The sequence below is a fragment of the Seriola dumerili genome, unplaced genomic scaffold, assembly GCF_002260705.1.
Source record: "Seriola dumerili isolate Sdu_G_001 unplaced genomic scaffold, Sdu_1.0 BDQW01001414.1, whole genome shotgun sequence".
Classification (NCBI taxonomy): domain Eukaryota; kingdom Metazoa; phylum Chordata; class Actinopteri; order Carangiformes; family Carangidae; genus Seriola; species Seriola dumerili.
Window position 1 is genome coordinate 261,418 of NW_019175669.1, and position 20,218 is coordinate 281,635.

At 42.1% G+C, this 20,218-nt stretch overlaps 1 protein-coding gene across 2 annotated transcripts in view; it reads left to right on the plus strand.

Moving 5' to 3' along the window:
• Positions 1-676: 676 nt before the first annotated feature.
• The window catches only part of LOC111238520 (alpha-2-macroglobulin-like), a 30,589-nt gene continuing 11,047 nt past the window's right edge, over positions 677-20,218 (plus strand). The window contains exons 1-21 of one of the 2 annotated variants that reach the window (XM_022768086.1): positions 677-902; positions 2,610-2,790; positions 3,820-3,976; positions 5,645-5,697; positions 6,555-6,575; positions 7,165-7,333; positions 7,457-7,541; positions 8,642-8,762; positions 8,852-8,966; positions 9,055-9,164; positions 10,053-10,208; positions 10,468-10,704; positions 11,080-11,143; positions 11,546-11,691; positions 11,846-11,995; positions 12,716-12,976; positions 13,520-13,610; positions 13,704-13,842; positions 16,660-16,885; positions 17,064-17,190; positions 18,824-18,945. In XM_022768086.1, coding sequence (XP_022623807.1) covers positions 820-902; positions 2,610-2,790; positions 3,820-3,976; positions 5,645-5,697; positions 6,555-6,575; positions 7,165-7,333; positions 7,457-7,541; positions 8,642-8,762; positions 8,852-8,966; positions 9,055-9,164; positions 10,053-10,208; positions 10,468-10,704; positions 11,080-11,143; positions 11,546-11,691; positions 11,846-11,995; positions 12,716-12,976; positions 13,520-13,610; positions 13,704-13,842; positions 16,660-16,885; positions 17,064-17,190; positions 18,824-18,945 — 2,814 coding nt within the window. In that variant the 5' untranslated portion in view covers positions 677-819. Of the gene's footprint in view, positions 903-2,609; positions 2,791-3,819; positions 3,977-5,644; positions 5,698-6,554; positions 6,576-7,164; positions 7,334-7,456; positions 7,542-8,641; positions 8,763-8,851; positions 8,967-9,054; positions 9,165-10,052; positions 10,209-10,467; positions 10,705-11,079; positions 11,144-11,545; positions 11,692-11,845; positions 11,996-12,715; positions 12,977-13,519; positions 13,611-13,703; positions 13,843-13,959; positions 14,105-16,659; positions 16,886-17,063; positions 17,191-18,823; positions 18,946-20,218 lie in introns of both variants that reach the window. The other variant, XM_022768085.1, reaches the window with a different exon arrangement.

Here is a 20,218-nt window from a genome sequence, read left to right on the forward strand (position 1 = left end):
CAGAAACACACCAATGCATTGTTTTTCAGGTGATTTAGGACTGAAGTAAAGAGCACAGGTTTGACTGTGAATTATCAAGTAACACAAGTCATTATTGTACTTTCACAGGGGCCCTCCATGAAGCCACTCGGGGCCCCACAGACGCAGGGGGAGGTGTTTGTGGGTGCATGTTACTTCATATACCTATGAGACGACCTGAAGTCCAGCGGGAGGAGCAGATTTATGTGTGTGAAGCTTATGACACCCACAGGGAGCAGGAGAATGTCTCGAGGAGAGCTGGGATCTGTGCTGCTGCTGCTGCTGCAGTCAGGACTGCTGTTGCTCAACTGTGGTGAAACTGCCCGGTCACTGCGCCTGCAGCAGACAATGCCTCCTGTATTTGCACCTTCCCACCTACCCACCCTCTCTGCACCCCTCACACAGTGCCATATGGACTCTTACTGAGTTCTTTAGAAACTGGAGGAGTGGACTCTGGCAGCAGGCAGGACTGTGTGATTCAACTTTTGGGAAATGAAACTCTGTTGGGAATAGGGAGGAGGCTGCAAAAGGTCCAACGAATTTGGGGGGAGTGACTCGGTTGGAGGGGGTGGCGGTGGTTTGGGGGTATAAACAGCAAGCCACTGCCACCGCCCCCTCCGTTTGAGCGACTTTGTGCCCTGCACATCCCTCTCTCTCTCCCTCTCTCTCTCTCTCTCTCTCTGAGTCCGGCCCGCAGTGAGGGTAGCAGGCAGGAAGTGCGTCCTTCTCCTCTGGTGCAGTCCGGTTCGCTCGTGTGGTCCCGCTGCGTGCAAAAGCACCGGCTCTGCTCAGTCTGCAGACATGACACCTGCCCTCCACGTATGTGCTGTCATCTTCGCCTCAGCGCTCCTGCAAACTGCGACACCAGCCCTCCTCAATGACACGTAAGTAAAACAAGTTTGTGATGAAGCTGCTGCATCTCACGTTGTCTGCAGAAAGAGAAAAAAGTTTTGGTTTGTGCGTCACTCCAGAGGACGCCAAGTGCACGCGCCAGTCTTTGCAGGAGGATCAGCTGCACGTGATTGAGTTAGCAAAAAGTTGCAATGTTTTTTTTTGTTTGTTTGTTTGTTTCTTGTTGGTTTTTTTTAATCAATTCATGTTGTAACTTACTGTGGTGTGTTAGTATGACATCGTCTCACCGTGAGCCAAAAAGTCCAGTGGTCGGCCTCAGGATACTGTTACGCAATAGAGAAGATGTCCCACCAGTGTGTGTGTGTGTGTGTGTGTGTGTGTGTGTGTGTGTGTCTGATAAAATAATCTGGACAAAGTAAAACAGTGAGAGATGATTGAACCAAAGTGTTTTAAAGGATTCACCAGATGTTTTGTTTTTTATCAAGATCAAAAACAAAAAGCTCACTGTCTCTGGATATTGATTTCCATTCTGATCTTTGTTTTTCACTCCTGTGTGTTATCTGCTCTGTGGTCATCATGTCTCAAATGCCTTTCATAGTTTAGTATCAGAGTCTAATGACTTTTCATCATCGTGCAACTTCCTCTCTGGCAGAAACAGCATCAATATGCTCAACAGCACCACCTCCCAAAACTCAATTAAATGTGTCCTTTATTTCTCATTGGCAGCAGCAGATCCCTGTGTGCGAACCAGCCGACCAAATACTGATCTGCACGCTTTTTTTTTTTTTTAAAGAAAGTACCAACACATTAACTTCATTCAAATTCTCACATAAGTATTAATCTCAAACTTGACCTCTGAGTCAAAAGTAAAGTTCTGTGAGTGATGTTTTACAAATGCAGTAGAAGTATAACGGAGCATGAAGTGCTCAAATATTAAAGGAAAGTACAAAATTAAAAGTTGTACTTTGTATTTTTGTACGTTTAAACCTGCAGTGACTGTTATTGGCCTTTTGGGGGCAGCAGAACACAGTTTTGACATATTACGACTTTTCAAGTTGATGTGTTTGCACCATAGACTGTATATAAAGATGGACGTAGCCTCCGTGATGTTACCCACAGGTTTCTGAAGAGCGGTTTTGAAGCTCAGAGTGAGCCGCCCCACCGTCCCCATCTTGGCAGTGGCCTGACTCCGCCCCTAACCTCCGGCTAATCCAAAAATGGGCAAAGAGGGGGAGCATGTGTGGAGCCCAGACTTCCATGCAAACATACGCTCGCCCACGTGTCACTCAAAGAGGCCACGCCCTTAATTATGCAGACCTTTAAGTCTTAATAAAATGTAAACCGGTGATTTATATAAAACGGTGTCATGAAGGAAGAAATTAGCTCTAGAGACCAAAACTGTTTTTGTACCAGGCTGTAAACATGTTTATTTCTGCTGTAAAGTTGGACATTTTAACATGGGAGTCTATGGGGATTGACTCACTGTTGGAGCCAGACTCTAGTGGTCATTAGAGGAACTGCAGTTTTTAGCACTTCAGTGTCGGCTTCATTTTTCAGCCCTTTAGGTTTCCGCTTCGTTAGCACACAGTTTTCTATTTATATCTAACAGAGCAACATTATTTATGTGGCGTTGTGTTTGCAGAGGAGAGATTAATAAAAGTCCAATATTCTCTCCTTTTATCTCTGTCTTTAACTGCTAACATTAGCCGTTAACATCATGTTCCTTTTTCTACCTACAGTATTTATGCAGTGACTGTGAGCTCCCGCTTGACGGGGGGGAAACAGGAGACCCTGTGTGCCCAGATCCACGGCCCCACGGAGCCCGTCTCTCTGACTGTCCTCCTCGAGGTGAACTCTGGCACCACCATCATTCTAGCGGAGGCCGTCAAGCAGGACTTTTACCGCTGCGTCGACTTCCAGGTCTGACTCAACATTATGCACACACAGTTTGGCAGCTTGCACGAGAATGTGATATTTCCGTCTGTTTGCTTTATGGTTTTCCAGTGGCAGTGAGGTAGAGTAGAGCAGAACAAATATTTTCAATGTTTAGTGGTTAGATGCATCTGTGAGGTTTCCAGGCATAGTGCATTTTCCTCTCCTCGTCCCGTAGCCCTCCATTAAACTAATGGCACAAATCCTGGCGTCATTATGTACCTAATTATCCAGCCGGCGCCATGACTGAGGCTGTCAACGCCAATGGCTCTCTGTAAATTACTGCTCTGGTTTCTGTCACACTGTTCGGCGCTGTTATGCAACTTAGAGGCCTTGCTACATATTGATGCGAAACGACCCGACAACCCCAATCAGCTCTATGACAATAGCACTTAGTTTCACTTGGTTCCCCAGTGTTTGGCCCTGCCGCAGGCCTGGTCTGGAATTTGTTTATCTGCCACTAAACAAAGGCTGCTTTCTGCCAGAGGCTAGCTATGTACCTGCATTCCTCTGGAAAACATCCTCTGCCCCCTACTCTCAGTCTCACAACACACACACACACACACACACACACACACACACACACACGCATACTAAAAAAGAAAAAAAAAAAAAAAAACCACCCCTTGCAAATTTTGGAAGTGGTTCCAGCCTCTGTTATGTAATGGCAGCTCTATTAGTAAGTGAAAGCATATGCTATACAAGGATGACAGCATTCCATAATTAACCTCATGTAGTGGAGGGGGTCTGTTATTGCTCAATATCAGAAGAGCTCAGATGGATTTGCTTCCAAGCAGTTGTTCTATAACATTATAGTCGACAGATGTTTCGCAGGAAACACACTCCAAAGGAGGACAATGAGAAAAAAAGTGCTTGTCAGCTGGGCACAAATTCTGGTTCTGCATTAAAACAAAATTTAAAAGTCCTCCCTTCCTTCCTTCCTCTCCTCCTGGACATTCAAATAACCCGTGGTCCCGGTCCTGTCCGACAGATGTGATGTGTTTTCTGATACTGCAGGTCCCTACGGTGCGCAGCAGACTGGTGGCAAACATTAATGTCACAGTTCAGGGTGAGAGCGCCTTGATGAGCAAGAAGACCAAGGTTGTCATTGAGCCTCCTGGTTTTATGCACATCATCCAGACTGACAAACCCATCTACAAACCCGGACAGACCGGTAGGTGTCCTGATGCTCATCAGTAATACTCTGGTACTGCTCTTAAATAGCGCTTCATACACACTCATACACTGATGCAACAGCCATCAGGAGCGATTCAGGGTTCAGTATCTTACCCACTTTGACATGCGGACTGGAGGAACCGGGGATCGAACCACCGACCTCCTGATCGGCGGACGACCCGCTCCACCTCCTGAGCCACAAGCATCATAGTTTTAGATTCGGTGATACTCTGCTGCAGTTGTGTTGTTCATCTAGCGCACATTATTCTCTCTGCACTGCTTAGCAATTCAGCTGCACTCGCACAAATGTGGACTACTTTATGATATCTGCATAATGCTGAGCCACTCGTTGACAACTTCAGGAACTACGTCTATGTTCAGCACACAGAAGAACGGCTGTTCCTCAACAGTTCTTGGGGAGGTTGTTTGGATTTTTCCTAAAGAAAAAGTGGGTTGAGTAGGTTTTTTTTTTTTCCCCCTTTAATTTTTGCAACATGTTTGGAAACATTAATATGTTATTGCTGAATTAATATAACCTTGTAAAAAGTTTTAGATACTGGTTCAGCCGACTTATCGTCTCTTTCTTACACCAGTCATATTTTTAGGATTGGTATTTCCTAACGTCCCATAATGCAACTCAATAGCAACCGTTATTAGACCACCTGGTAAACACCTGCTTCTTTCAAACTCAATGTCCCAGAAGCCCAATCTGAAATAACCCTGATGACATCATCCTTGTGATCATCCTTAAAAATCAAATGGATAATCCAATCAATTAGACATTAAAACCGATTTGGTTATTTCTGCTAAACCTTTGAAAACAGTTTGTTAAAATGTCTTCTGTGGCTCTGGAGGAACGTTGTCGAGCCTCGGGAAAAAACTTGATGATGTCATAGTGACGATGTCATGGTGATGTCAATAGGGGTTGCCTTGGCTTGAGTTTGGAGAAAGCCTGTAGTTAAACTGGGGGCATGGAGTTTGAAAGATGTGGATGTTTAACAGGAATCTTATACACTTTTGATTTGCATTATGGGAAATGTGGTCCAGTGTCTTTGGCGAATTATGACGCGTCTACACGGAAAGCATTTCAGCCGTGTTCGTCATTCGTGTCTAACGGAACAGATACAGATACACGACCTGAAGCATATTTTTTTTACACTTCAAGTTTATTTTCCTGTGTTTTTTTGTTTGTTTGTTTTTTCAATACTGTACCTGAACGCATCCTGCGTCGACACAGATGGAGCAACGTAGCTGCTGCTGCTCTGCTAGCATGCTGTTCATGCTAACCCTTCTGTAGACACGGGGTTACCCATACTCGGGGCTAAAATCAGGATATTTTGGCCTCTGCTGCTTCAGTTTTAATCATTTCTTCTCTTTTATTAAATGTCCCTTAGACCTTGTTTCTCATTAACCAAAGACTGGTGATAAATACCTTTTTTTTTTTTTTATTTGTTCCTTACACCATCTGCTATCACCAGAAACCCTGTGCCATATAGCAAACCAGCAGATTTCCCTCGTAATCCCATCTGCTAGCGCTCAATTGAAAATGCAGTATATTGAAGGATTTCATTCTGTTTATTAGCTTCATTTCTTTGCTGTTTCACTGTATCATGTATTTCTGTACATGTTTTACATTATGTTTTTTTTTCCTCCTTTTTCTTTAAAGTCCAGTTTCGAATCGTCTCCCTGGATGCCAACTTCATCCCCGTAGCTCGAGTGGTAAGTTTTTATTTATCTTCTCCAAAATCATGTGACACCGTGTGATGTATGTAATAATTCCAACCAGTGAACTTTGTAATCTGTGCGTGCTTTCCACTAAGCAGCCGGTGAATGTGAAGAGTGAGGTCTATTTTGGTTCAGGAGAGTGGGAGGTGAAAGGAGGGCTGTTTGTTGATTTTGAAGACAGCGTGGGTGTGAAGCGCTGTGTGGAGTAGTGTGATAAACATGCTGTCAGAGTTCATTTGGCACACACTGCATTTGACCCAAACATCTGAATCAATATGGGCTCAAGGCCTTTTCCGTTTGTGATGAGAGGCTGAAAACACAACTGCGTGCATTGACTATGAAATCCATTCAAATATCATACGATGAAGGTAGTTTGCTGGAAAGTGGTAAATCCCATCAGGTACAAAGAAGATTTCAAATGGTCTCAACATTAAAGCTGTAAGATATGAAATCTAAATGTTTTCACACAGATGGTATGACACTTAATCCATCTGCTTGTTTTGACACTTCATCTGAGCTACATGAATGAAATATTTGAACCCAGTATGTTTATGTTTTTTTTATAGCTGCAAAATTATCTAAGGTGTCTTGCATCATTTTATATAAACATTTACTGACACAAATACTCATGTAAGTAGTTAACTACCCTGCTCTTCTTCTGTTTATTTAAAAAAAATCCTGTGCATTAAAAGTTTCTGCTTTGCTTCTGTGAATTAGCTGTAGATTCAAAATCACTATTATACTTATATAAATATACCGACACATAGAAGAATGTTTCACAAACGTTCCCATTCCCATTAACTCAAATTTTACATTAATTTTTTTGTTGTTTCTCTTTTTTTTTTCTTCAGTACAAAGTGGTGGAACTCCAGGTAAGACTTTTATATTTATAAACGTATACACTCGAGAGTTATTTGATCAAATTGTTCAGGGATTTAATTGATCACTCAAAAGTGGGTGTGACTGAACATTTTATAGACGAAAAGACAAAGATTTTGATTATATTGTATAAATACACAAATATGACTTTTGACTTAGACACAGAAACCGAGGATGACATAATTTACAGCTTGGAAATGCAATATTTATTTAAAAATGAATAGGATACTTAAAAGTATTCAAGCATATAATTGTTTTATTTGCAATGTGCTATTTTGAGAACATTTTAAAATCCATTTTGTGCTGGATTTTAAAATGTTTGACTTTGGGGATATACAGTGATATCATTACAAACTGATATCAACTAATCAAGGTACGTTGAGATGAATAGGCTGAAATCTGATACTAGACTGCACCAATTTTCAATATAATTGTAATTTTTCTTCACAGAAATTTTGTACCATCTGCATAATTTGATATAATAATCACATGACAGTACTGCACCTAGGGGCTTTAATATTAATATAATGCAGAATGGAGCAGCCGTCAACAAATGTACGTCTTTCTTTATTGTTTTTGTAGGATCCCAATTCAAATCGCATTGCCCAGTGGTTGGAGAAGTCCATCGATGGCGGCATCCTTGATCTTTCCCACCCCATGATTCCCGAGGCGGCACAAGGAACCTACATCATCTCTGCCTCAACGGACAAAGGAGAGCAGATCTCCCACAGCTTTGACATCAAGGAATACGGTCTCCTGCAGTTTCATACTAAACAAATTTAACCATGACTCGCATTTATCAGAATAATGAGTTTAATTTATGTAAGTTTTTTTTTCCACAGCAAGATTTTTGACTCTGTTTCTTTTGTTTTAGTTTTGCCAAAGTATGAGGTAAAGGTTCACCTGCCCAGTGTGATAACCATCCTGGACCAAGAGGCGACGCTAAAGATCTGTGGAAAGTGAGTGTCCCACTTAAAACGGACAGAGGTTAACAATGGCACTGATGTCTAGCATAGACGACATCAGATATCACACGTAGCCAATTGAATTCTCCCCATTTTTTGTACAAGGAAACATAAATTGTAATGATTCTGCAGCCATTGTTTATATTTTCCTATTTTCTTAAGAGGATAAAACCTTTTTTTTTTTTTTTAGGAAACTGTGTCTAAGCTTCAAGTCTTTTGAGTGGGTGTTTTCCATGGCAGTGGTTCAGCAGCACCACAGCTAGGATATCAATTTCCATGGTGTGCTAATTACTGAGAACGTCACACTGTATTTAGCTACGTTGGTAGAAGACGTGTTGTCCATTTTTCAACAAGCCCACGCAGCATTAGCTGTCAACAGTTGATTTAAACTGTCTGTTACATTTAGAAAACCTATTGTACTGTTAAGTTTGTATACTACTTGGAAATAAGAAGCTAGCAAGCTAGGCTAACTAGCTTTCACTATTTGAACGTTGATTCCCACCAGCAGCTCCAGAACACTCAGTGTTGTGGTTTTGCTAGCTTTATCTGTCTCTCTTTTATGGGTCCATTTTTAGTTACAACCTTAGCCCGTGTATAAAGATGGACGTAGCCTCCGTGTCGTGACCCATACGTTTCTGAAGAACGTAGGCTCAGAGTGGGCGCCATCTTGGCAGTGCCTGACTCCACCTAACTCTCAGCTAATCTAAAAATAGGCAAAAATGGGCGTGTTTTTTGGTGCATGTCAGTTTAATAACTATCGCAAGCATAAGCTCCCATTAGCATCGTTAGCACAGCTAGGCGTCTCGAAGGCAAACACAAGGCTAATTCATTAGCTGGCTAATTGGCCAGTTAGGTAGGCTAACAAGCTACATATGGTTAGCGCAGACACGTATATCTGCTCATTTGTGCTAACACATAAATACTAGCACTTCAGTTTAATGCCTTTTAAGATGTCGTCCACATCTGGATTGAAGAATATCATGTTGTTCGTAGCTTTCTCATTCCACGCTTTGCTATGGGAACTTATTAACCTAAAATCATTGAACTCAACTAAACACCTGCCTTCACCCGTGTTCTTGTGCTGTTTCCTGCAGATACACCTACGGCAAACCAGTTATTGGTTCAGTCAAGGCGGTGTTTTGTAGAAACGCCATCCGGTTTTACTGGTATTCACTTACCCAAGAAAATGATCTCTGCAAGACTTACCTGCTGACCGTGAGTATTCCAGATGAAAGAAATGTGACTTGCTTACTAATTGTATGTATTATTTTACTATGAATTTCATCCTTGTTATTATCTTCCAGACGGATAAAACTGGTTGTGCTTCACAAATTATGAACATGACCGAGTTCTCCCTCAACAAGAGCATGTACGATGACAGTTTTGATGTGAACGCTGAAATAGAAGAGTATGGCACAGGTAGGTCGACCGGATGCCAGATACTGATCGTTGAGTGATCAGCCGCAGTTTCTGATGAGCTGTGATCTCTTTGTTTATTACCATCTAGGGGTCGTTCTCAAAGGCAGCGGGCGGACCAGCTTCAGCAGCCACATCAGAACCGTCACCTTCGAGGACGTACCTGCAGCGTACAAACCTGGCATTCCCTTTGAGGGGAAGGTAATCAGTGCGGGAGCTATAACCCACTGCACAGATAAATGTTTATTTTCATCCATGCTATAGTGGCGTTGTTAAAAATCGTCATGTTCAATGTCGGTTGGTTGCCTCACTACTTTAGAAAATATATCAACAAATATTGGACTGACTGCCATAACATTCAGGGTCCCCACAGGTTTAATCCTATTGATCGTTGTGATCTCATGACTTGAGTTTAAGCTTGCTGATTGAATGTTTCTCCCTGAAATGCTTCGGTTTACGGTTTAGTGGGAGAGTTTCATGGTCATCCAGGTCATCTGTGAAGAAAAGGAACAGGACTTTTACTCCTGAATTTACTTGGGTGGTCAAAATATCTCCATGAAGTAATGTGTGGTTATTTAGGGTCCCCAGAAGATGAATCCTTGTGTTTTTGGTGACACTTAACCTTAATTCCAGCGCCACCAGCACATCAAAATTTATTCTTAACAACACCTATAACAAGGTAGTTTGACAGTTAATAGTCAGATAACCATGACATTTGATGTGAATAATCGTTGTCCCCAGAGGTTGATTTTAATAACTTAAACGACCCTACTTCGAGTGTTGCCAACGGGACAATTTTACAGTTGTGCATATGAAATGTCAAGATCAGTATTTATATCAATAACAGACAGACAGACAAAACTGATTGCTTCCGTGCTCACCAGAGGATGAACCCTTCAAATATCAGACGCTTTATTAGCTTTTCCTCTTGTGCCACCTTCAGGCCTCTGTCACCTTTGCACATAAGACGTCTCACGCTCCCAGAGGGAAACAAACCCTTTTAGCTTTAAACCTAATGACGACCTTGATGTCTTGATACATCTTGAAAGCGTGCTGTCGGTTAGCTTCTACTTTCTGACTTGTCTGCAGGTGAAAGTGGTCGGTCCAGACAATAAACCTGTCGCCAACGAGCCAGTGTACCTGCTTGCTGGCGAGTCACAAAACGCGACCCTCACTACGAACAGCATAGGCATGGCTTCGTTTTCTCTGGACACCTCCCTCTGGAAGGACTCCGTGAATCTGAAGGTTGGTTACCGCTCTTATTCTGCGGTCCCCCCCCCCCTGGACCTGTTTATTTCAGTACAGTCAATTCATTAACTGCCAGTTCAGTATCAATTTTACAATCAATATCTAATTAAAGAAACTTTCATCCTATCCATCGTGTGGCCCACACAAGTCTATATTCCTAATTAAAAAAAAAAAAAACAAGTTGGTTGAGAATCGGTTGATAGGTTGATAACGGAGTATGAATTTGCCCTTTGACCTCCCGCTGTCATGCCAACAGGCGAGCTCAAAAAAGACGGATGAGAATGAACCGTACGTGCCCAATGTGCGCAGACCAGAGTACAGGTCGGCCCACCACCATGTCACGGCGTTTTACTCCAAGAGCAGCAGTTTTCTGAAGCTCATGCAGGTCAGCGGGAAGATCTCCTGTGACGAAGACGCAACCGTACGCGCTCAGTACATCATCCAGGGGGAGGAGCTAAACAAGGGCCAGGAAGTCCTCGACTTCTTCTACCTGGTATGTGTCACGGGTTATGAGCTCCATCTTGTACCTCGTTCCAGTTGTGAGTGAGAAAATGAGACGATATCCTGTTTGATTATTTACATGTTTACAAATTTATGGGACTGCTTTTGTTTATAATATGCTTTATTTCCTCTAACTTTGTTTCTGATCGTCACATCACAGAGACACTTTAACTGGAACTGACGTTTGTGTTTAATTGAATTGTAATTAAATCAATCCATTGACTGTAGAAAACAGGTGATCCTAATTGTGTCATGTTTACACTAGGTGTGTAAAATGGATTCCAAATGGATTTCCCCTTCTTTCTGTTTTTCATATTTAAAATGCACATTGATAATTTCCAGTGTCTGTGTTTGTCTTTCTTCGTAGGTGATGTCCAGAGGGGGAATTGTGCAGCACGGTCGTGTCCCAGTGGCTGTTAAAGCAGGATCAGGTACAAGCTGATGTTATATGATAATAAATAATAATTTACAGTGGCTGTGTTCACAGTAATGATGTCGTCAAATCCCACATATACAGTCAGCTGAAAATAGTCCCCAACAAATACACAATTTACTCCTGATTAAATGATCTGTGGTAGAATCTGCAGCTGTTTTAGAGAATTACTGAGCCCATATATTTGTGACTCATTTTTAAAGAGGTTAAAATCAGTGTTTTGTAACAGTTTAAAAGATGATGTTATGTCACGAATGGTCAGGGAAAGATGGAAAGAGTTGGGATGTACTGACGCATGTGCAGAAAAAAAGAGAAAGTATATTATGTGTTTTTACGTGTTTTGATGTTTATGTTAAACTGTCGCGTCATATTTCTTTTCTCTCTGTGTTTCATGCTTCAGTCAACAAGGGAGAGCTGACCGTATCGCTCCGACAGGTGACCGACCTGTCACCTTTTGCCCAGGTGGTGGTTTACACTGTGATGCCCAGTGGAGAGGCGGTGGCCGACAGCCAGGACTTCCCCATTCAGCTCTGCCTCAATAACAAGGTCAGTTATTAAATCAATCCAAGACTTCAAAGCGTCTTTTTGACGTACGATGAAATACGAAAAACACGTGCATCTCAGATTATTTTATACAGGAGGATAAACGTCATCTAATCGGCTCCCAAACCGTCTCTCTACCTTGTCGTTTCCTGCGTAGGTGTCTCTGAAGTTCTCCTCCGTCCAAAACCTTCCAGCGGAGAAGACGACGCTGAGTCTCCAGGCTCAGCCACGCTCCATCTGCTCCGTCAGAGCCATCGACCAGAGCGTCCTCCTGCTGCGGTCGGAGCAGGAGCTCACCGTCGACTACGTACGACACCCGTCCTCTTTTACCCCGCGTTTAACATCCAACACACACACAGCGTGACGTGGCGTTTGCATTTCAAACGGCGTTAATGCCTTGATTTCAGAGATGAGAAAAGTGGGAATGGTAATTTACCCACAAAACACAGCGTGAACGGGATCGGTCAGGCCCAAAGTCGTTCTGTCATCTCTGGGATTTTTTGCATATTGTACTTTTTTACATGCTGCATGTTCCTGCTACATTAAGCTCACGTTTAATGCCATTTGCAAAGATGTATTCATTGTTTTCCTGCTCCACATAGAAAACCTCAGACCAGATGGATTCACCTGTTGTTCTTTATCTTGTTTTATCTTGTTTTATCTTCTCTTATCTGCACTTTATTTCTCTTCAGACCCAGGGAATTCTCAGTTTCTCATATTTGAAGATGCACACTGACTAACAGAATAAAAACTATTTTATCACTGAATGTAACTCACTCACAGCTGATAGATTGAGAGTTGGTGTTTGTTTTTAGATCATTAGTCTTTGCAGCCTCTCAAACAGCATTTAGACCAGATTGGTTCACGACAATAAAGTTTAATTGCAGCTAATTTGCTGGAGAGTAGACGTGACTCCGAGCTGCTGCGGGTCTTGAAACATTTTTCAGTATTCACATCATCATTGCGTGGACCTCCATCACTCAGTCTGCTGACATGCCCTCGTGTTGTCTCGGGTGTGTTTGTGCAGGTGTACAGCCAGCTGCCTTTACAGAAGCTGTCGGGATACTCCTACGAGGTCGAGGACTCGGAGCCGTATCCCTGCTTCCCTCTGCCGGTGCCGGAGCCGGAGATCGAGCTCGAACCCGTACCAGAACCAGAACCCGAACCCGAACCCGAGCCGGAGCTGGAGCCGGAGATCGTGCCTGACGCGCAGGCAGCCCGTCGAGCAGCGCGCTCAATCTACTTTGGGCCCAACAATCAGAAGAATGACGTCTACAGCATCTTTAAAGTAGACAATCGGGTCGTTTTGATTGGCCATTAAAAAACAGGCTCATTATAAGGAAAAATAATGATCTGTCTATTAATCAATCTTTATCTCTGTGTGTTGACCTCTAGTTCTTTCTCTACCTCACTATTTGTGTTTCTATTTTTCTCTTTCATTATCTGTATTTCCCCCTTTTTTCTATTTCTTTCTCATTTCTCCATCTGCCTCCTTCCCTCTCTCTACTTTTTCTCTCTGTTTAACTCTTTCTGTCTTTCTCTCTCTCCAACTGTCTCTATCTACATCTGTCTCTTTGTATCTCCCTCCATCACTTTCTGTCCCTTTTTTATTTCCATCTTTGTCTAATAACCCAGGGAGATAGACAGATATGAATTAAAGCAGTTTGCATGAGGTGTAGCACTGTCTTCTGTTTTAACCTGTGCGTTCGTCAGTGCTGATAAAATCATACACAGTTTATGACTTAACAATCTCTCATTTGGTTTTACCATCTCTCTCTCTCTCTCTCTCTCTCTCTCTCTCTCTCTCTCTCTCTCTCTCCCTCTCTCGTAGGAAATTGGGATCAAAATTGTGACCAACTCTGACGTGAAAAAACCTTATGACTGCCGCGACAGGGGATACGATCGATTATATTATGACATGGGTATGTTTTTTATAGCACGCCACTTGTGTTTTCCATTGACTGTCCATTGATACTGGTTCCAGAACAAGAAACTCCCATTATACTGTTAACTAGAGTATGCCGAGCTAGATGAGGGGCTCCACATGTTAGCTGCGGAGGAAACAGCTGGAGATCCACCACCTCCACAGCCCAAGGCCAAGACTATTAGAACATACTTCCCTGAGACCTGGATCTGGGAGCTGGTTTCTCTTGGGTAAGTTTTACTTGTCGTGAATTTAAAAACTTTTTTTTTTTATTTTTCTTTCCTTTCTTTTTCTCTTTGTCTTTTTTTTTTTTTTTTTTTTTTTTTTTTTTATCCATGTGTTCCTAGATCGCGTAGACTCTCCCGTTCCCATGGCCTTCAACATGATGCCACAGAGTTCAGGTGGTGTGCTGAAAGGTAAAGATGAGGAGAAGAAGGAAATCGTCAGGACATTCTTCCCTGAGACCTGGATCTGGGACCTAGTTACTGTGGGGTAATAATGATATATATCCTATGAAAAGGATATACACATTCTTCCTACTTTCAGACGTGTCCGAAGTTTCATTTATCTTTCTTTTTTCTTTTCGATTTTGAATTGATTAACTGTTTAGTCTTTTTAAAAATGTTGAAAATATTGACAATGTTAACCGCAGTTTTCCAGCGGCCTGTGTGTGTGTGCTTAAGCTAACAACACAAAATCAATGATAATCTTTCATTTCTTTATTGAACACAACCATTAAACATCCACTGTGCAGGTGGAAAAAGTAAGTGAACCCTCTGATTTAATAGAAGCAGGTGAACCGCAAGTGTTAGAGCGAGCGCACCTATTCGAAGAGCCGATGACCTCGATTGCCCCGAAGCCGTAGCGCCGACCTTGAGACTCGGGGGAAGGCGTAGGGCAGTGGATTGTTGGCCCCACCCACTATAAATCAAACTGTGATTGGTTCAATTCACCTGCCACTTTCTAAACAAACGCACAGCTGTGGGGATTTCAGGTCTTCTGTCTTGGTTATGAAGTCCAACAAACAAGTAAACCAACTAAGCTTTTCTCTGCCTGGAAACAACAACAACAAACACAGAAAAATCTGATTGGATAAGATTAGAATTAGAAGAGAATAATTATTAAATGAAAGAGATTGATTGAATATAACGTTTATAATGCTGATATGTTTGGCTTACTCTGGTTCCCCACTGGTAGCCAGCATTAAGCAAATCAATGATTCTTGATCCTCGGTCTTCTGAGATCGTTTTTGTGAAGCATGGGTGACATCAGCAGATGTTTCGTCTGCATATAAAAACTCAAAATGTCCAAGTTAAAGTTTCTCTAACCCAAAACCTTCAATCTGGATTCACTGACTGGACTCCAGGTCTGATAACTCCTCACACCAGTTAGCTTTGGTTGATGTCATTTAGTCGAGGGGTTCATGTACTTTTTCCAGCCTGAACTTGTTTGAATGATGTTTTCAATATGAACGAGACCAATACAATGATTTGTGAGTTATTAGTTAAAATAGATTGTGTTTGTTCTTTATTGGATGAAGATCTGACGACGTAACACACGACTTAAATACGACATAAATTACGTTAATTCCAAAAGGTTCACTTAGTTTTTCTTGCCGCTGTTATGTGTCACATTCTGATATAAAATGTTAGGTCCAGGTTCATTAATGGATTTGTGTAACATCACATATTTGCCATTTGAAATAAGTTCTAACTCCTTCAGGAAGTACCGTGTTGTACAGGAGCCCGTTGCTCACAGTAAGAAGCTAATTGGCAAAAAAAAAAAAAAAACTTTCAGGGCCTTTAAATGTTGGTTTGACTTTTAATACACGTCTCACGTTTTGGCCACATGATGTAACATGAGGAGCCACGGTGGCAGCGTGGTTTTAGGGATGTTTCCAATAGTTTTGGAGATATTTCAGACTAGAACCGACATTTATTTATTCTTCTTTTCTCTGACTTGCAACCATTAGGTCACATTCTTGTTATACGATGTAAAACATAATATTTGTAAGGTTGGTTAGGTGGTAGGTCCACCACTAAAATATCTCAACAACTACTGAATGGATGGATGGACTGTATGCATGAAATTTCATACGGACCTTCATTGTTCCCAGACAAAGCATCCAAATGGTTTTATTGATCTCCTAACTTTTCCTTTAGCACCAAGATGAAATTAACGTTTGTGTGTTTTTGACTTAATATCTCTACAACTACTGGATGTTTTGTCAGGAAGTTGGTACAGACATTCATGTCCCTTGTTCCAGCATGCTAACATGCTAAATTGGTAAACATTATACCTGCTTAAAGGTCCCATATAGTCTAAAGGTCTCTGTCCATGTGTAGTTTGATTATAGATCAGGTCTAGCTTCTATATTAATACTGTGAAAGTATCAAAGCCTCAGTCCACAGAGAAATGCACACAGCCTGTATTCAGAAACTGAGCCTTAAAACCAGCCGTCAGGACTTCTGGAACTTTGTGATGTCACAACAAAGCAGTCACCAAGCCCCGCCCACCTGGACCCACCATCCAAACCTTGTAGGATTTGGTTTCTCTGAGTGTTTTTACCTGAAATCTTCTATATTTTTATTGCATCACTCAGAAAACCGCCAGCCATTTAAACACAGGCTCCGAGCCTCCTCTCTTCTGATTGGCTCACCGACCTGTTGTTACTAGAGCTCCAGAGAGAAGCCTGAGAGAGGAGATGCAAAACTACACTGAGATGGTTTTTGGTTCTTAAAACCACAAATATATCTTCTTATGGGTCAACACTTCAAATAAAACACAAGGGAAGTATTAAATATGGGACCTTTAACATCAGCATGTTAGCACTGATGTTAGCATGTTAGCATTAGTGGAGCTTGAGGTAAAATGTACAGCGTCACAGAGCTTCTAACGCGGCTGTAGAGTCCCCCCCCCCCAGGCCAAAACATAAGATATCTCATCACGTATGACACAGATTGTTAAGAGATTTTCTGAACACATTCATGTCTCCAGCCTCCGTGCTGCGTGAGGTTTTCAATGTGACTGCTTGTATGTTTGTACAGAGACAGTGGGTCAGTGGACGTGGAGAAGACAGTCCCTGACACCATCACTAAATGGGCTGCCGGAGCTTTCTGTGTCTCCTCTGTCGGCTTCGGCGTGTCGCCTAACGTTGGACTGATTGCCTTCCAGCCGTTCTTTGTCAGTCTCACTTTGCCCTACTCCGTCATCCGAGGGGAAGTCTTTACACTCAAAGCCACTGTCTTCAACTATCTCTCCAAATGCATTATGGTAAATATTTAAACGGAGATGACAGAAGGAATTAATTTAAACTCATTTACAGTTAAAAGTCTGCGTGTAGTGAGCTCGTCAAGATGAAATGAAAACATTATGATAATTAGAGACACAGATATTTTATTGCTGAGGATGTTTTGTTTAGTTTTTGTTTTTGTTTTTTTCCTGTCTGCAGGTGAAGGTGACACTGGCTGATTCAGACAACTACACCTTCAGAGACTGTGATGGCTGCCAGTACAGTGTGTGTCTGTGTGGGGAGGAGAGCAGGACCTTCTCATGGATCGTGACTCCAACCGCCCTCGGTATTAACAGATAACTGACCAGAAATAACACAGGCTCAGTCCCCTTCAATGTAGAAATAATAATATATACATTTCAAAATATAAATATTTTTTGACTGGGCGTCTGAACACGACTTAAATAATTTAATGGATGTCAGTGTTTTTGCATTTTTTTTCTGCCCATTTATACGGCTGCCCCCGAGAACTCAACGCACTGCAACTTAAGAAAACACGTTCAAATAGACAAATGAAAACATCTTTATCAGTTCGAAAACACATTGGCTGCAAATATTCAGAACACGACAGCTGAAGTGTTTCCAGGGGACACTAAAAAGACTGGGACACACTTGCATGGCTGTATTATAAAACATCCATGTGCACTTTTAGTTTAATGCTCTTAACTTCAAGTATCACAAAGCATTGAATGAGTGCGTCCCGTTGTACATTTACTACATAACACACACTTTTATAAACCATTCATTTGAATTATCATGATATTTTTGATGCAATTGCAGATTAGTTTGAAACCCACCAGTGGTGGAAACTACATTCACTCAAGTAGAGTTTTTAAGCACGTATACTTCCACAATACTCATAACATTTCCATTTAATGCATCTTTTTACTAATATTTAATACATATTTGTAGTAAAATATATTACTATTTACATTTATTTAGTACAAAGTGCATCACAGTCATCGAGTCAGCTTCAAATGAAGGCATGAGTAATGGTTTTAAGAACCTTTTTAATGTCTGAATACTCTTTTAGAGGCTTTTCAACCTGAGATAAAACAGTTAAAATTCATTCTCAGAGGGTTTAATTGTTTAATTTTTTATTGTCTGTACAAAATATCACCAATAAATGAATATTGGTGCCCTCTTAAAATTGATTGAACACTGTCTCAGTCAGTCACAGCTCTGGTGTCCCTGCCTCCCTCATTACCACAGAGACATTTTCCACTTGTCAGTTATTATCTCCACCAATAATTTAATGCAGTTTTCACACCTTCAAGATTAAATACTGATGTCTGTTTTGTCCAATACAATCTTATACACTTTGAGTGACAATGATTAGACAGAACAAGCTAATTAATCTCTATTAAGGGCACTGACAGCTGTTGACTCTGCACTGCTGGAAGCAGAGAAAGGCGTCTGTCGCTGTAACGCTGCCTGGTCTGAAAGCAGAGGATTTCCATCAGCCTCCATCAGCCGGGATGGAGATGAGGCTCTCATGAATGTCAAATTGCACTCCTCTAACTCCCCCTTAGAGGAATGCTGACAATCACTTGTACTAACAAGTCAGGTAGTATCTCTGACGAAACACTCAGAAACCTCTCCCTCGGGGGGTGATCTGTACTTGTCCTCCGTGTGAAGGATTGTGGGCTGCGAAGGGGAGGGGGGGGTTGTGGGAGAACGAGCCGTATGGGAGAGAGAGGCTGTGTAATAAGGCAACAAATAGGGATTAATGAGGGCAAATAAGATAGGAAACAGGGGGAGGAAGTAAAACACGGGGGAGGAGGGATGGAGGAAGAGGGAGGATAATGAGTTGGATTGAAGCTGTTTTGCCTCCGTATGCACAATGTGACTGTGTGACAGGGTTGCGGTGATCAATACACCCCTCCTTTCAGAATAAGAGCATGTTTGTGTGCACACAGGTAAGGTGGACCTGAAGGTCAGCGCTGAGGCCCTGAAGACTGATGTACTGTGTGGCAACGAGGTGGCCACCGTCCCCGACATGGGTCAGATCGACACGGTGATCCGCACCCTGCTGGTGGAGGTCAGTGACCGTCGGACATGACACTTCAGACGGGTGTAAAGAGGCGCAGCAACACTTACAGTAATCAGAGGAACATTATTAGACCGTGATGAACGCCACGAGCCGAAACGCATCAGTTCTTCTCTAAACTACGAGTGTTACTTCGCCGTTTTGACCTGCACGCGCCTTGGAAGTGGGTGAAGTTTTACCGACCTCTTCTCGGTTTGTCAGAAAATGAGTCACTAATGTAACTGTGGTTCTATGAGTTTTCAGTGACCGCCAGAATTGGTCCCGTGTGACGTGAGCGGCCTGATAAATGAAGCAGGCGCCCAGCGGGAGACTCTGACTGAAACTACATCAAGACTCTGAGTGACAGTGAACGCTGGTGGTCCTCCAGGACTCGTAGAACCATAGTTACATTAGTAACTGTCGCGGCCCCAGGGCTCCAAAACTAAAGACCTCCCACTGGCTCAGATGTTACGGGGAGAAATGACTGATGTCTGTATCTGCTCCCGTGACCTGTGGGTGGTTTGGCTGCTGGATGTCTTGGTGCTGAGTAACTATCTTAACCTGGCCCCTCCCCTCACACATATGATTATAGGATCACTGATACAAAAAGAAAAAGACGAACGTGATTCATATATAAACCCCTGAGGTTATTAAATGCAGCTGAAGACTCAGATATTTTTCTCAGTGATTGGTGGAGACCAAAACTGAGATAAAAGAGGGTAAATGTATGTTACACAAAGATGACCCCTGATGAATTTTAACTCCACTTATTTACTCATTGACAATGTGTTCGCCATATCAACTTTACAGGATGATAAATATGTTTTGTTCACAGTTTCTCCTGCCGCCACCAAAAGGCCAGAAAGTGAATTAATACAACAGCGAAGTCAGACAAAGAAATGTCGACCTGTTATTTGTTGACTGATCATCTCTTCAGAGGATGAAGCTGCAATTTGTTCCAGTCTGACTCGAGCTCATTTGTTCTTCTTAATTTACTAAAACAAGGCGGCACTGTAGGTTTTTAGCAAATACAGACGGGGGGAAATAATGCCTCTGTTGGGGACTATTTTCTGGATTAATCTACATTTGGTGCTGTGGTGAGTGTTTCTGGCAGTTCGACAGTGTGTTTATGGTAAAGATGAAAAATTCACTTGGTGTCTCACTGATGGGTTTTTAATATGTTCTGCTCTGTGGTAGAGAGGAACAAGATACACCAGGCTGTGATTATTATTATTATTATTATTATTATTATATTATTTAACAACATCATCATTTCCTTTGTGTC